General features: G+C 34.7%; 1 protein-coding gene across 7 annotated transcripts in view; it reads left to right on the top strand.

Annotated features, from left to right (window-relative positions):
- LOC138698185 (phosphatidylcholine:ceramide cholinephosphotransferase 2-like) overlaps positions 1 to 18,200 on the top strand; it is a 582,479-nt gene that overhangs the window by 506,483 nt on the left and 57,796 nt on the right. For all 7 annotated transcript variants that reach the window (XM_069823938.1, XM_069823935.1, XM_069823934.1 and 4 more), the window contains exon 3: positions 17,933 to 18,149. In XM_069823938.1, the coding sequence (XP_069680039.1) occupies positions 17,933 to 18,149 (217 nt within the window). The remainder of the gene's footprint in view (positions 1 to 17,932; positions 18,150 to 18,200) is intronic.

Here is an 18,200-nt window from a genome sequence, read left to right as displayed (position 1 = left end):
TTCCGTGTCGGTAGATTCGTATAATATTAACTATCACGAAACAAACTCTCTTTCTGATAGCTCATTCTTTCCCTTATCGCACAGCTCACATGCCAGGTCTTACCTCCTCATCTATACACAAAATGCATTCTCTACAGACCTAAAATTTAGGAATTTGGTTTTATTTATAAATTATATAGTTAATAATTAGATATCTAATATATTTTTTCTATTACGAAAATCGACACTTAAAAGTAACATAAATTTAATTTTAAAATATTTTAGTTCTTGTTTTAATTTAAAATCGCAATAAATTTGGTTTAACCGTTTAAGGGCAATCTTTCAATAATATATTATTGTGAGCTTTTCTAGAGGTAATGGCTATCTGGCTTAGCCTGGACGCTAATTTAATTAATTATATTCTTAACTAAAAGTAGAAATAATTCTTCATGTTATAATATTAGTTTATCTTAAAGGTTGGAGTCTGGATACATATTGGGCTGCATAATTCATTGATCTTTTCATCTTATGCAAGGGGGGAAAAAAAGTCTTTAGGATTGATTTCGACTTCATAGCCATTCTGTGTTTTTCATTTGAAATAAAAACCTAATGAATTTGTACTAAAATTATTTTACTTTTTTTTTTTCCATGTATCCCGGATAAATTGACTCTTATACTTCGTTCCATAATATCTGGCAGACGATGTAAATATGCCGACAAGTAGAGAGGGAGAGAAGTATAATTGAATCGCTTATTTAAGAAAGGCCCTTTGTCCACAAAATAGGGATTTTCATTTTATTGTATGAATGAAATCCTTATACCAAGGCGCTTCATACAGGCAAGAAAGGCCGCATTCCAACTCATTGTGTGTGTAATACGGGGTTTCGTAATAACTGTTTATTTACGAATGGCCCTATGTCCTGGAGTAAAGACCTTTCATAAATAAACTTGGGTTGGTAATGGTTGGTGAACGGAAATTCGAAGTATGTAAGAAAGCATTCACGAGTCTCTTAGCTGTTGGCGAGAAGACGGTAAGGAGGTTACAAAAACTCATTTTATTGGATAAATCCCCAGAGGACAACAGAGGCAAACAACAGAACCAGAAGATTATTCCAATCACTACAGTGATGCAAGTAAAAGATCACATTGCAAGTTTTCCCTTCAAAACAAGTCATTACTCTTCCAAGGAAGTACACTACCTTGATGCAAAGTTAGACATTAAAAAAGTATACTCTTTTTAAGGAGAAATATCCAGATTGTTCTGTAAAATATGACTTTTACTATAACATTTTTAAAGAGAATTTTGACTACAGGTTTGGTAGACCGCAGATAGATACATGTTGTGAATTCGAGGAGCTTTAGGTTGATGTTAAAAGTCCTACTCTTAATGAAACTGCTAAGAGAGTGGCAGAAGCTCAACTAATTGTTCACAAAAGGAGGAGCAATAAATTTTATGCATCACTGAAGGAAATGAAGGAATACTCCAAAGATAAAGACAATGTTTTATGTTTAACCGTCGATTATATGCAGAATATATCTCTGCCTCATATTCCAATCCAGCAGGTGTTTTACTTAGGGCCGCTGACACTGCATGTATTTTCTATTCACAATGTTAAGTCTGATGAGGCCTACTTCTTTATATATCATGAAGGCATTGCAAGGAAAGGGAGTAGTGAAATGTGCTCTTTCTAGCTCACATATGTGAGGAAAGAGGTGTCAAGCAACATCAATGAGCTGTATATTTATAGTGATAATGCAGCAGGACAAAACAAAAATGATGCCATGTTTTGCTTCTTGTTGGCACGTCTTGCGGATATGGGTCACTTTTCAAGAGTTGTGTACAGACTATCAATATGTGGACATTCATACCAGCCAAATGACAGGGATTTTGGTACGGTGAAGCGCAGCCTAAACAAAGTGGATAGACATTATACAGACAGAGATGTGACAAAAATTATTGCAAATGCAAGTCACAAATTTCGTGTTAGATTTGTTAGAACTGAAGACATCTTGGATTTTCAAACCTGTTGCTCCACTATGTATAAGAGATCTCCCGTATCGGAAGAAAGTCAATTTCACAGATTGGAGAATTCTAAGGCCCAATTGTATAAAACTCCCTGACTAAAGATCAACTTTGATCGAAGATCGAAAAGTGAACCGAGTTCAGACACTTCTTCTATTGTATAAAACTTTTCTGCGATCAAATTACCTTGGTTCAAATGCAATCTAAGTTCTCGTGAAAAGGATTTGGCAACATCGCATAAACAGGTGAAATATGTGATGCGCGGACCATGTTATACAGGTTTGTTCAGTGTTGCCGATCTAGCGACTTTAACTCTTTTTCAACAACAATTTCTTTTAACTTTTATATTGCTTAAATAGGGATTTAGTGACCTTTTTAGTACCCCATAGTGACAAAATTTAATCTTTCTTTGTTGATAATGAGAAATCTAGCGACTGTACAACTACTTTTTGGCGACTTTCCGTACACACTGTTGGAGACACTGTTTTTTTTTTTTTTGTGCAATGTAAATAATGGCGGACAATAAGAAGAAGGTTGACTGTTCTTCAAGTTGTTATCATGTTATGGTGTTTGATACTGCTAAACATAATAAAGCTTTATAAAACACAATTTTCGTTTAGTAATACAGTTAATTGAACATTTATGAATGTACCTATCATATCCATTAATAATTAATGGTTGTTATAAACATAATATAATTATAGGTTATGTTATTTGATACTGCTGAACACGATAGAGCCTTATAAAATATAAGAATGTTTGTGTATTAAGGCAAGAAATTGAAAGATATATATATATGTATATATATATATATATATATATATATATATATATATATATATATATAAATGTACCTAACATATCTATTAATACTGTATTAATAATAATGGATATTTTATTTACACAATCTGTCACTCGTATATTTCAAACAGAAAAGAAATAACTGAACTTGGATCATCTAACTTAATCGGAGAAATTTCTTCAGTAAAAGTTGACTTTAGTTTGAGACAAATTAATCTCAGATTAGACTTTATACAACACAAAATACCAAGTTCAGCTGAAAGAAGGATCAATTTAACCTCTGATCTAAGATTAAATGGTTTATACAATCGGGCCTAAGAAAGGGAATAGAGAAGTCTTTGCAATATCAACATACCACGAGTTCATCTGGACAAAAGGAAGAAAGGGATACGTAGAGGCATTACCTTACATCGGAGGACAAAAAAACCATGCACTTTCTATATGCATTTGGTGCAGAAATAGTTTTGCCAAACCAAAAGGATTACACTAATTGTCAACCAATTACAAAGGACAAGGTTTGTGATATGAAATCGCTTTTGTCATACATTCCCGGAGACAAAAGCGAATTGTTTCGCACTCTCACATCTTCATACCCAAGAAAGCAAAGTAAAATGCAAGGGAAAGAACACAGAAGGGAAAGGGGGGAAAAAAAGCAAAGGAAACACAGGCCTACATCTCATGTTTACTCTTATTTTTCATTGAAGAATGGAGGAAATGTGTTTATTTAAAAAAGGCCCTTTGTCCAGGCTTTTCAAAAAGCTGTGTGCTTGACAATTTTGATGATAGTAAACTGAAAATTTTCTTAACATGTTCCCTTTACCTTGTAGTATAACATATCATGTTTTGAGATTTCAAAAATATTTAGTATTTTCAATAAACAGTTTTCTTTCATTTCCCATAAAAACATGTTTTTGGACAACGGGCCTTTCATAAATAAGTGATTCAATTGCTATTCGACCAATGACAGAGGTCTCATTCCACGCTTATCTTGAAGTTGGGCGGAGATAGAACGCTTCAGACCGCCCAACATCAAGATAAGCGTGGAATGAAAGCTCTGCCATGGTTCAGTAGCAAATTATCCTTCTCTCTCTTTCTGCCGGCAGTATTTAAGCCGCCTGTCAGAGATTATGGAACGAAGTATAGGTACTGAATACGAAGGAAATAATTTTAGTAGTTAGAAGAAATCGCCATACATGGATGTTCAGATATACACACAGATAGGCAGCATGCTCAAAATACTTTTTCTGAAAACATAGATTTCGAAATTTTTGCTGAAGTACATTTTTTTGCAGTATGATAGTACTTCCTGTAATAAGAATTAAAAAGTGATAACTAGGAAATTTGCTCATAGGACCTCATCTATGCTAGTCTGCAATATTAGCCACATTGTTAGATCGCCAATTGAGTACAAACCATTGATGTGTAGTCAAGGAATCAAATAACAGCATTGGTTTAAAAATGAATATTTTTTGTGGAAAAAAAAAAAAAAGAAGTCTAGCTCGTCCTATATGCCCATAACCCTTCAAACGCTATAGCTTGGTGCGAATTTTATTTAAAGTTGCATATCGATTAGTGTTGAACAGCAACCTCGTATGTAAGAAAAATTAACAAACGATTTCACTTAATTCCCTTCAAAGACATTTTCCCGAATCTTCTAGAAACACATCTGAAGTCGAGGAATGGATACAAACTTCATAAGAGATTTAAATATACTCGTTTATCAGATATTTGTCCATGTTCAAGTTATTAAAATGTTTCTTAGCTCTCCCGCTGTTTCTGTTCAACACCATTTACATACAGATCGGAGATTTCTCCTTATCATCGTCAGTAAATTAATATCACCCATAAGGAGGCCCCATTTCTTGTGCAAAATACGAGTATATACAAATAAAGAATACAGCTATTAACAGCTGTTCATGAAGTCAAACTGTTGGACTGTAATAATGAAATGGCAAACATGTTTGTGTCAATTCAGAGCTGTGACAAGAGAGTACTTTTCCACCAATATGCAAACAATGTGCATACGTATATGAATGTGCTATTGGATTTTACGTATCTTGTGTTGACAGGGTAAGAAAAAAGACTTCTGTAAAGAGCCAAAACAAAATTTCAAGCTCCTTCTACAAATGAATCGGTTATTTGAGACATCACACAAGTTCATTTTTAGCCAAAACGGGTTTATTGTGTTTCTGGCATTAATATATGTATTTGCACATTTGTAGGAGAAAGTAGACATGTCCGTCTTTTTTAAGTGATGTTGTCATAACAGTGTTTTCCTGAAGAGGATGAAATTAAAAGATGTTATGAAGAGATATTTTTCTGGCCTAGTCGTAACAGAGATAGTGTACTTGAGAAGCTGTAGTGTGGGACTTCAATAAGATATCAATGTTTTCACTTTAAAACGTTTTAGAATTTTTCTTTTAATTTTGTAATGAGGAACAAAATACATTTTTACTAAAATATTTTTTGTTCTGATTAACTTACAAAATAAATAGGCTAAATTATATTATACTTTTTACTGAAATAATTTCGTGTATTTGAGAAACAACACATGTCCACAAAACTTAGGGCACCCCCGGCAGTTTGAAATATAACCCAAAATTTCTTTAAAATGTTTAGAAACATTGCAATTAATGTGAAAAATTCACCATAAAAAGATAAAACTTACAGAACATCGAAGATTTATAAGCTGCAGACTTTTTTTTTTTTTTACAGTTCTTCAAAACTTAGAGCTAAGGACGTGTATTGTTTCTCAAATAAGTGATTCAGTTATTATATAGCCTAGTTGATCTTGGCAATGGTAGCAAAGTAACTTATGGAATGTTGAAATAAATAGTAAGCTTACGTTGATTGCAAGTATGAAAATACAATCCATATTTTTCCTTCAAATTATTCAAACCTGCTTTACAGGGAGCTACTACCTGAAAGCCAGATTTGCATAATCCATATTTTGTTTAGTTATTATTAGGCCTCGGATTTCTATGCCATGTCATATTTTTATCCTGGTCTCTTTTTACAAACTTAAGTTGAATTGAACACATTTCTAGCTTTTATGAGTACAATGACACGGTTTTATTTGTCATAAAATGCATATTTTTCCATTTTTTTTAGCATTAAGTCGTATTTGACCCAAAATGGTACAAAAGCATAGTTTTGGCTATATTAGAATAATTGTAACAGTTCTCCAAGTATTATTCACATGCTTTGTGTCAGTAGTATGGAAAGTGATCTTGTTTGCTTCTTGTTATTTATTTTGGATTTCCTTTCTTTATAAATATTTTGTGGTTAAATGAAGTTTGAGGTAACTGGATTCGCCAGCAGTAATTTATCAAAGCAAAAGGACAAAAGAATGTTAGGAATATGGCCAGATTGTTGCTGGTCGGTCTCACCATCACGCCTCCCAACATGTGACACTTACTTAAGACATTCTGCTTTGTTTTGATGTTTCCATTTCAGTTTGAAATTCTCATACAGGCGCCCTGTTACTCTTTATTTGCATTTTTTTTTTCAATTTACGCTTAAAATTCTTAAATAATTGGCTCATAATAATTGTATTCAGTTGCCCTAAAATTCCTTTCACACAGTCAAATTACCTAACATTTTTTCCAGGAAGGCCTCACTCCACTCTGGTAACTGAGACATTTATCAGCCCCGGAAAATACAAATGGGCGCCTTTTCTGTACAGCGCATGTCTTCTGAGATTACACTAGCTGAATTCTGATATTGAAGTATTTGCATCTGATTACATTGTTGACAGTGATATGTTATCAAACATAGTATCCTATAATGATTATTTTATTTTATTTATTTTTATGAGAAGTGCTTATATTGTTAATATTGGAATCTTAAACTATGGACTGCTGCATTGGTATGCATATAAATTAGCGTTGTATAATTAGGCCCACTGAATTGCTGGGCCAATATGGAGGAAATATCGGGCTCTTCAAAAGTCTCTAATTTCTTGGACTGTAACTGTGTGTGGAAAGTTTGTGGAAGTAGCCAAGTGGTGGACTTACACCAATGACAAGAAGTGTGATAAAAAGAATCAGAGATGGTCCACGCCACAACTTCCTAATCTGATCACGAAAACCAAGAATTACGTTCGCCATTTCCAGGAATCTTGGTGCAATTGCCATTTTACTGCTCCGTGATTGAAATTTTCGACAGGAAGGACCGCAATATTGACCTGAAAATATAATATAAATAAAGCAGTATTAACATTAATGACAATTTACATTCACTCAAAATAATAATAATAATAATAATAATAATAATAATAATAATAATAATAATATTTAATATATTATTATTATTATTATTATTATTATATTTAATATATTATTATTCGTTTCTTCAACGATGAGTTTGGCTTAAGAGCACGCCTACATTTACAAATATTTCACGCCTCGCCACTAGAGTTATTTACGCGCCGCAAATCTAGGACACGGGTCTTCTTCTCGGAGTATACCATACTAGGAACTTCATCGCCCTTTAAAATCCATCGTTCTCAGTCCGTTTTGAACCCGCGACCCTCAGACTGAATCATAAACATAAAGGACATACATAGTGGTGTCTGATCTTATAACAAAAATCGAAACATTTTATGGATCGGAAAAATACATATTTAACCTATTACGGTTTCACAAATATAGTGTGTTGAAATGAAGCTGAACTTTTCGGTAGTTGTCATTTTATAGTGAATGTACATGAAATTAGCTATTAATTTATTTTTAAATACAAAGTCTCTCATAAGTAACGAGTCTATCGAAAAATTAACTATTTTGGATAATTTTTTGAAATGATGTTCATCCTCACGAGAAAGAACCCTTCCCGGTGCCGTACAGTCGATTTGGAAACAAACACGCCCTCCCCTCGCCGCCAGAGCTATTAAACGAAAGAATGGTTAGTGTTTTAAACCTTTATTAAAACACATAAATGTAAAAACTGTTTAAATTGTTGACAAATTATGATGTACAATTTTCAAAAGTCTTCCGTTCTGCCGAATGCACAAATGTAAGCAACGTATCAACTCTTCATGGACTCTGGTGAGCATGTCAGGCGTAACCATTTGTATCGTGTGTTCAATTCGTTCCACTAATTCAGGTATGATACATGCCTTAGTCACATAGACACGATCCTTGATGAATCCTCAGAAAAAGAAGTCCAGGGGAGTGAAATCAGGTGATCGCGGAGGCTAACGGATTGGGCCTGTGCGACCGATCCACCTGCCTGGAAACACTTCGTCTACGGAATAAACTCTTAATTTGAGCGACACTGTTTCTAAGTTCAAACCAGGCAGCAATTTTTCTCTTCTGCAATAACGTTAAGCGGCTGAGTGGCATTTTATAATTCGAGTCTATCACAACAATGTGTATAGGCATGGCCGTGTCCCATTATCCTTGGCGTATATAAGGCCATGCTCCAGGTTATTTAAGCCCTTGGCATAGAGAAGGCAATTGCTCCAAGTCATTTTAATTTGGATCAAAGGCACATTACATATGGATAAGTAGCTTTCTCTGGCGGCGGGGGTTGTTTCCAAACCGACTGTACAGTACCGGGAAGGATTTTTTCTCGTGAGGAGGAACATAATTTCAAAAAAATTATTCATAATAGTTGATTTTTCGATAGACTCGTTACTTATGAAAGACTATGTATATTATAAATTAAATGTTTAGTAGTTTATTACAAGCCATTTATAGGCCACGAGACTCGCTGTACTTACGTATGTTCAAACGTTTCTGTGAACTAGACAGTTTCTACTTATCACATGCAAAATAATGGTAAAAATAGCCTCTCTTGAAGTGGTCATAAATATAATACTATTTATTAGAGCTCTTTCATTTTTTTAGCGATGTGTGTATACACATTAAGCTTTAAAATTAAAATAAAATGGTTACTCTAGACTCTCTAGAGCAAATCTTTCCTCTTAAAATAATTTTTGAATGTAAACTTATTTTTTTTTTATAGATTCACTACATACCTCTGATTATTCTATTCGCAAGCCATTTATACTGCCCTCCCAAGCCAAAAGGGCGTATCTCAAGGATTTTCTGAAAATCAGTTTTTGAAATAATTGGATAGTTCAGATGCTAATATATCTATTTCCTAAAGGAAATGGCCGTTTCTCAATAAATTGTGCCTTTAAAATGTGATTTAATGAAAGCTGTATCTCAAAATTAATATGAATTCCTAAGCGAATTTGGCAGAAGTTCATTTTTCTAAGCAAAAAGGCCGTTTCTCAGACATACGTTCTTTTCGCTTAGTATTTCCTATTTGCCATTCTAGTCAAATTAGACGTAACTGCATTAGTAACAAATCCTTCGTGTTTTAATCCATTCTCAGCAATGAAATCGCCACTACCCGAATGCTCATTTCCCGTAGTTTAAACATAGTTCTTATAATTAATTCATTGTTGATCATGAAAATTAATATACAAGGTGTGTTCTGATTAATTTTTCTAGCTTATTATTGAAAACATGTCACAATTTTCATTTGCTTGTTAGTTGTTATGTAGTCAAGACGCAGAATATTGATTCTACTCAACCTTATTTTAGAAACGCCATTATAATCACCACGTAAGTAAAATATTATATATTTTTATCACTATTGGACTGATAGTTCATATGCACAAATATTTTAGAGACAACGAAATGGACAATGAAATTATTCGTAGACACATAAATTCATTTAATCCTACCATACCACTTTAGTACTTTACCGGAGGGAGCATGCATCTAATCGTCTTTATTTACCAAGTGATATAACTCTGACTGCCATGCACCATGATTTTATTACTCAGAATGTTAATTACAAATGTTCATATGAAAAGTACAGAATGGTAGCCAGTGAAATGGACATAGGGTAAATTAGGGTCTGTTGGACAGTCAGGCATGTTGGACACTTTGTACTTTAACGTGTTACCTCGCCACTTGTGGGCACCACATTCTGCTAGAACTCAATGACGGAAGTAGCCACGATTGGGGCTACTTCCGTCATTGAGTTGTAGCAGAATGTGGTGCCCACAAGTGGCGAGGTAACACGTTAAAGTACAAAGTGTCCAACATCCCCGACTGTCCAACAGACCTTAATTTACCCTATCTTTTGATAAACTGTGAAATCTTCAATGTGCATAATAATAGCCACACAAAGGAAAATTTGGACACTAATTTTTAAACTTGTAAAATGTGGAAAACATATTGAGAGAGCATCAAAATCTCGTGCCAAATACAGAGAAGATGCTGAAACAATTGAAGAGGTTAACAAAATAATTTATTATGCAGATCTTCAAAAAGTTATCTTGTTGCCAAGACTGGACACATTTAAGGTAGCTATATTCACAAGTGTTTGATTGTCTACATGAGAGCTTCGTTCCTGTTGGGAAAAAAACAGAAAATGTGCAAGCCGTTTGCAGCTGTCCGGCATGAGGCTCTCTTTAAAAGGAGCAAAGAAGAAATAGTAAGCACTTTCTACAATTTTTTCAAGTACAAGAGAGATTGTTCAAAATTACTCTATGGTTGGACAACTGCACGGTCCAGAACAAAAATTGGACATTCTTTTCATTTTTGATTTACATTGTTAATTCAAATGAAGTTAGTACTAATGAAATTTTGATAAGATATTTTGAACCAGGCCATTCGTTTATGCCTTCTGATCCTTTCATCACAAAGTAGAACAGTCAGTGAAAAGACATGGATATAAAGTATATGATTTGGAGACTTTGTAGATGCAGTAAAATCAGCATCTTACCAGATTGAGGTACTGCCAGTGGAGCTTCAGTATTTTTTTTCATCTAGTCTGACTACTCATCACAATATAAATTGAACCTGATTCATGCAAGAACCTGTTTGCATGATATGGTTGAAATATCGGTTTCCAGAGGATCATACAGTATGCAGTACAAAAATGACTTTGATGGTACATCATTCAACATAAATTTCCTGACTGGAAAAATAAACTGAAGGAAGGAACAGTTACCACGTCCTGAGCAGCACGAAAACCTCTTGGATTCCCTGCTTAAAAAGAGTGCCATAATTCGTAATTTGGGTGGAATAATGAAAAACAGACTGACATTTTGGGAGAATCTTCCAGTAAATGATGACTAAAATTTTATTATGTTCAAGTACCAATTATTTGGTATTAACTAACTTTTCAGTGTTTTGTTATTTTTTTTTTGTTAATTTATTTACCTCAGTAATTTACGTAGAAGTGTTTTGTGAACTGTGTACCTTAGTAAATATAACCAAACATTTATTTTCAACTTCAATGTTTTACCTTTGTATCATTAATATAGACTATTAACAGAATGATTAGTAAATAAATTGCTGTCTCTTCACTAATTTTCTACATAACATTTGTCTTAGATTGCAGTATTTTTTACAATACTGCTATGCAGTATGTGTTGTAATTTATTAAAATAATAAAAATAATTAATAAAATAAAACAGAATTAATTTCATTTACTGGTTTTTTAAGTACAATATGAGATACGCCTAATTTGCTAAGCATATCAGTATCTTCAACAATTAATATTAATACATAGCAAATCAGGCGTATCTCAAATTGTCCACAAAAATGTAAGCTAATTAGCCTAAAAATGGTATTCTATGGAGGTAGCCCCTCCACCAGAATACTCAACGTAGTGTTGGTAGCTCTACTTGGGGAATTCAAATTACTCGTAATCTTCACATTAATCAGCCGGATGACTGAATAAAATGTGAAGACGGAACAGGCACTAAGCCTAAACCATGAAGTGAAGATGATGATGATGATGATGATGATGATGATGATATTTTGAATATATTTCAAATAAGAATACGCTGAAAATTCCAATTAATTATCTTTAAAAGTAGGCGCGCTTTGATCATTCACTAAATCCTCAATACTGAAGAATATTCAAGTTTTGAGATACGGCCTTTTGGCTTGGGAGGGCAGTATAGGCCACGAGACTCGCTGTACTTACGTATGTTCAAACGTTTCTGTGGACTAGACAGTTTCTACTTATCACATGCAAAATAATGGTAAAAATAGCCTCTCTTGAAGTGGTCATAAATATAATACTATTTATTAGAGCTCTTTCATTTTTTTAGCGATGCGTGTATACACATTAAGCTTTAAAATTAAAATAAAATGGTTACTCTAGACTCTCTAGAGCAAATCTTTCCTCTTAAAATAATTTTTGAATGTAAACTTATTATTTTTTTTTTTATAGATTCACTACATACCTTTGATTATTCTATTCGCTTAATATGTCTGCAATATTATGGACAATCTTCACCGTCAAAAAAGACCTTCTAAGACCAATATGGGACAAGCTTGCCAAACCAGTGTTTTTGGTTGTTATCTCGACATTTTTTTGTTCATTTTTAATACCGGCATTTTTATTTTAAATATACGCAAAATATTAAAAAGTAGCTTTTCAGGCACAAATATATGTTTTAGACATTTATAGGAGTTTATGGTTCATATAGGCATTTTAGGTCCTATAGAATTTTAATAGGGGGATATTGTGTACATGAAATGTAGAAGTATATTAATAACATACGTCTAGGAAGTAGCAAACAAAATTAGGGTTGCCAGATCCAGGGGCGATTTCTCAGGGCATGGTATGCTTGCTGCGCAAGCCCAATATTTTCGTAGAATGTGTATTTCTCAAAATGGCGTTACGTACATTAAAATTTATTTTGATTTTTGGAATACTGTATAACCGTAATACCATCCGCAGGTTGCACATCGCAAGTATTGTAACGCTTGCTCGTTTCTCGGAGCTACAGGAAAGACGTAGAAATAGCGAGAATATGATGCGCGCGCAAGTGCCTTCCTCCTTAGTCCGTCCTAGGCGCACTATAATATGTGTTGTTTGAAGCTCTGGTCCGAGAGCTACACCAACGAATATTTAACGTAACACCTAGAGCAGTATTGACAGCGGGAATGTGCTGTGATTTGCGAGTGCAATGTAATTGTATGAGCGGAATGCATGTGTTAGCTGCTGCATGTATTATTAATTCTTAAACATTAATTTGAAGTATTGCAATGAGTTCGGAATTGTGTGTCATTGAAACCTTATTATTAAATCCATTTTCCCGAAGGACTATTCAAGAGAAAACAGACATTATAGAGAATATGTGCGCTCGTTCAGTGCAGCTCAATACAACAATGTGCATTGGTTGGCAGGGTCGAAAAAACTAAATAAATTGTTTTTGTTGGCCATGTTTGTTATATTATATCGAACTTCTACATCTGATAAGCGAATATGATCCATGACTCATAATGATTTCATAATTATAAAATAAATTATTTATGTGGGTCTGATTATTTTTATTATTTATGAATTATTATATCCTCCCATCTTCCCCTATGAATAAAAGAGCAAGCCTAACTTTCGTGACTAGCATTCGCTCCTGGCCAGATCTCCGGCCGATAGGAAACCTTTGTCCGGGAAAATTACGTTTGAAATGTTATGTTAATAGTTAGCAATGTTGCAGTGAAAATTCACTGTCCATCAAATAACTTTAAAAGTGAGCATCTGTGTCAGGCTTACAATGACGCAAGCACATAACTTTAAAAGTGAGCGTCTGTGGTAGTGCTGAAGTTCCAGCGTGCTTTTATTTTTGCCAATCTGACTCTAGTCTCTCACAATACGCCAGCAATCACCAACAATGAAAGATGACGTAAATAGAGAATTAAAACAGGCAATTTTGGTACGATTATAATATATTTAAAAAATATGACTTTAATCAACCATTTTTTGAATTAACGTTTGTCATTAATAAAGTTTGGTAGCAGTATTTTAACGAAACCTGAATGCGTAACAATGAAACAATTTCAACTTTAAAACTCAATATTCACTTACAAGAATAAAGTGCGTAAGATTTGCTGCTGATATGGCGTTGGTAGCAGAAGAGGAGACGATACTAAGGGATATGATGCTACTGGAGTTAAATGACAGCTGTAAGCAGCATGGAATGAAAATAAATGCAAGTAAGAGGAAAGCTATGATTGTCGCAAGAAAAATAAAGAAGGTAAACTTGTGAATTCTAAATGAGGTAGTAGAGCAAGTGAACAGCTTCAAATACTTGGAATGTACTATAAGTAGTAACATGAGCTGCACCCAGGAAGTCAAAAGGAGGATAGCAATGGCAAAGGAAGCTTTTAATAGAAAAAGGAGCATTTTCTGCGGACCTCTGGAAAAAGAACTCAGGAAGAGATTAGTGAATTGCTTTGTATGGAGTGTGGCAGTGTATGGGTCAGAAACATGGACATTACGACGAAATGAAGAGAAACGAATAGAAGCATTTGAAATGTTGATATGGAGAAGACTGGAGCGTATGAAGTGGACAGACAGAATAAGAAATGAAGTTATGTTGGAAAGAGTGGGTGAAGAAAGAATGATGTTGAAACTGATCAGTAAGAGAAAAGGAATTGGTTGGGTCACTGGCTGAGAAGAAACTGTCTACTGAAGGATGCACTGGAAGAAATTGTGAACGGGAGAAGAGTTCGGAGTAGAAAAAATCAGATGAGAGACGACATTTAAGATACGTGGTTCGTATGCGGAGACTAAGAGGAAGGCAGAAAATAGGAAAGAGTGGAGAATGCTGGGTTTGTAGTGAAAGACCTGCCCTGAGCAGAACACATGTATGTATGTATGTATGTATGTATGTATGTATGTATGTATGTATATGCGCATGTACTCATGTATGAAATGTATGTATGTATGTACAATATGTACGTATGTATGTACGTGTATACGTGTTTATGGATGGATGGATGGATGCATGGATGCATGCATGATCCTTCACAAGTCAGTTCTTACAGCTTTATAGTGCAGCGCTGCAGTCTGTTATGCGAAGTGCGGGAATTTGAGCGAGTTATTTTAGTATTGTGTTGTGTTCAATATGAATCTGGCAAAAAGATACTAGAGTTCTTTTCGTGATGAATGGTTGACAAATGATAAGTATAAGGACTGGCTAGAAAAAGGAGAGGATGAACGTTCTTGCAGGTGTAAAGTGTGCATATTTCATTATGATGGCGTTAAAGCTGTTAAACATTTGGAATCAGAAGGGGACAAAGAACATTACAGAGTACAAAGTAGGAATAATTCTATTCTGAAATTTGTGCCCCCACGATATTCAGTTGAATGATAAAGTTACAGCAACTGAGTTGGCTTCAACATTTCATGGTGTAAAACGTCACCACTCCTACAAATAATAAGATTATGGTAATAAACTTTACTCTTATATTTTGAATGACTCTTCAGTAGCGAAAAAAATAAGTTGTGCGCGAACCAAAAAAAGAATGCTTGTAACTATACAAGCGTTCTTTTACCATTCTCACAGGAAAGGCTTCTGAACGACTTAAAAATACCCCATTCTCAATAATTGGTTCAGATGCGTCAAATAAAGGTAAGAAGAATTATTTTCCACTAGTGGTGACTCATTTTTCTGTAAAACATGGAAAACGTAGCGATATTCTAGACTTCTATGAAGACAGTAATGAGAGTGCTGGACATTTCAAATAAAATTAGCCTATATCAATTGTTGCAGAAAATGGACTTAGTTTATGTAACATTGTAGCTTATTCGACTGACAATGCATCTATTAACCATGGTAATTTTTAGTAGGTTATTTTACGACGCTTTATCAACAGCTTAGGTTATTTAGCGTCTCAATGAGATGAAGGTGATAATGCCGGTGAAATGAGTCCGGAGTCCAGCACCGAAAGTTACCCAGCATTTGCTCATATTGAGTTGAGGGAAAAAACCTCAACCAGGTAACTTGCCCCGACCGGGAATCGAACCCGGGCCACCTGGTTTCACGGCCAGACGCGCTAGCCGTTACTCCACAGGTGTGGACTTAACCATGGTAAATATAATTCAGTGTTCAGAAAGATGAAAGACAGAAATAGTAATATAGTCACGTACTGCATAATTGTGCCAAATTTGGTTTTAAATTCCTTAAGTATGAAGTTGAGGCATTAGTCTTGAAAATATATTCCGACTTCTCATATTCATGTAAGAATGTGGAGGAACTTATATCGTTCTGTGAATTTGCTCGACAGCACTATTTTCAGATTTTGGTCATATTCCAGTTCGATTGTTGTGCCTTTAATCAAATCTTTAATTAACTGTTGAACGCCTTGTTAAAATATGGCGTGCGTGAAAAAGAAACGGATCCTTTAATTTGGAAATTTGCATGTTCCCAAGAAGATGAAGTAAATGAACATTCATAATCTGTAGCAGAATGTTTTCTGTATTTTGATAATTTTACACTTTCAATCTTCTGTAAGGCGATTAAAATATTAGAATGTGAAAATTCGCTTTGAACCGAGGTGCACAAAATCATGTTGGGAGTAAAGACTCAAATAAAAACTCGTAAAAAGGACTCATTTTTCGGTTTTGAAGTGAATATGTCGCTTGAAAATCTCACAAGGGCCGAAAAACAAACTGTAATGAAAGAGTTCACCAGTGTGTATGACATATTGTTGCAGTATCTAGCCAAGTGGTGCGATTTTAGTGACAATAACGTATTTTAAATTAGGTATATCTGCTCTTGGTCTATCTAGTCCATCACTGTTCTCATTTAATGACTTAGTTTACATAGCAAAGAAATTGCAAATTACTTTCGAGTTCGATGGAAATTAACTGTATAATGACTGGCCTATTTTAAAGGCAGAGGTATAAGTCGCGACGGTGTTATTTCCGGCGTGACTCCGCCTCTTTGCTTACGTCTTAGGAAGTGAAGGCTCTATAAAGTCTAGGTAGGTAGTATTGTTCGCCATTTTTGTTCTTTCGTTCCCGAGCTACCATACGAGGAATCTATTTGCCACACCGTTAAACATTATCATGTCGTAGCTCCTATGATAATAAATCAAACACACTGTAATTCAGCAAATAATTGAGCGGCAAATAACTTCTTCGTGTGCTTTCTGCGAACGCCAACGAAAGAGCGAAAATGGCGGGCAATTATATTAAGAAATGAATAACGTCTTCATAAGCGAATCACAAGACGCACACGTTTAAATGTAGCCGACCTGCAACGCGATTGGCTGCCGGGACATAACAACACTGGTGCAAGACAAAGATAAAAATCAGTGTTGCAAACTTTGGGCATCTTTCGAAAAAGTTACAGCCCCTAATATGTTAATAATATTGCGACATGTGCTAGCAATTCAAATAAGTAATGCGCATGTGGAAAGGGTGTTTAGTGTCATGAATGGTTTATGGACAGATGACAGGAACAGAATGTCAACAGAACTAGTGAAAGCGGAATTTTGTATTAAAATGAACTTGAGTGTAAGCTGACAGGAATCCTACAAAATAGCCTTGGAAAACCGACTTCTGGAATCTGCAAGGACTCCAACTTTACAACTTTAACTCCAATTTTACAACTTTTTTATGCGAGGTTCTGAAAAAAATTAACTAATATGCATTTAAGAGAGCATATTTTTCTGTGCCATGCCTAAAAATTTCACCATGATTGGATCTTATTTGACGGAGAAATAAATTTCCAAAGTTTGCAAATCGGGGTCCAAATTATGGAACACGTTGAAGACTTCCCCCCCCCCCCGCGATTTCAAATATTAATTTATCCTCAAATAAAATCCGATATTGTTGAATTTTTAACAGATTCTTTAACTTGCAATACAAAATGAAATATAATAATAATTAATTATAATAGGTAGGCCTATAATAATACGCCCAATAATAGTAGTAGTAGTAGTAGTAGTAATAATAATAATAATAATAATAATAATAATAATAAATTTTATGGACATCGTAAATCTCCGGGTTCAACCTGGCAACCCTAAAACAATATAGGTAGGAACTAGAAATTCTTCTCTAGTGATAACGATTGTAAGTTTTGGAAGAATGACAGAAGAAACGGGATTATCCCTAGGAAATCTACCCCACCATCGCATTAGTTCAGAAATTCCAAGAAAGAATGTAAAACTCTGGTCTCCAGTGCGAAAATTCAACGCTCTAGCTGATCAGCTAACTGTGCATTACACACATATCCTATTTACCGTAAATACTGTTTCTGTTTAATTACAGACTGTACTTAAGAGAAGGAAACTATTACAACTTATACTCGTATTTTACTGAGTCACGAGTCAATGAAGAATGTTTCTGTTGCAGCCGCTGCTTCCCCCCAGTACAAAGGGCAATGCCTGGACCAGCAGCAACACAGGAAATATCCTCTCCCCTCCTATCGAATACTACGATGAGGATGACAAAACAGATGGGCTTGCCATTCATCGTGGTGGAGTACCGAACGGAGTTGTGAAAATTGATGTTCCAGCACCTCTCCGAGAAGAACCAAGATATCCTAAGGAGAAGTGGAAAACATTTATTGGTGTGTTCAACTTTATCTTAACATTATTAATTGCTGAAAGGATAGGCGTAA

Source organism: Periplaneta americana, chromosome 4, assembly GCF_040183065.1.
Source record: "Periplaneta americana isolate PAMFEO1 chromosome 4, P.americana_PAMFEO1_priV1, whole genome shotgun sequence".
Lineage (NCBI taxonomy): Eukaryota > Metazoa > Arthropoda > Insecta > Blattodea > Blattidae > Periplaneta > Periplaneta americana.
Note: the sequence above shows the minus strand (reverse complement) of the source record. Positions and strands in the feature narration are given on the sequence as shown.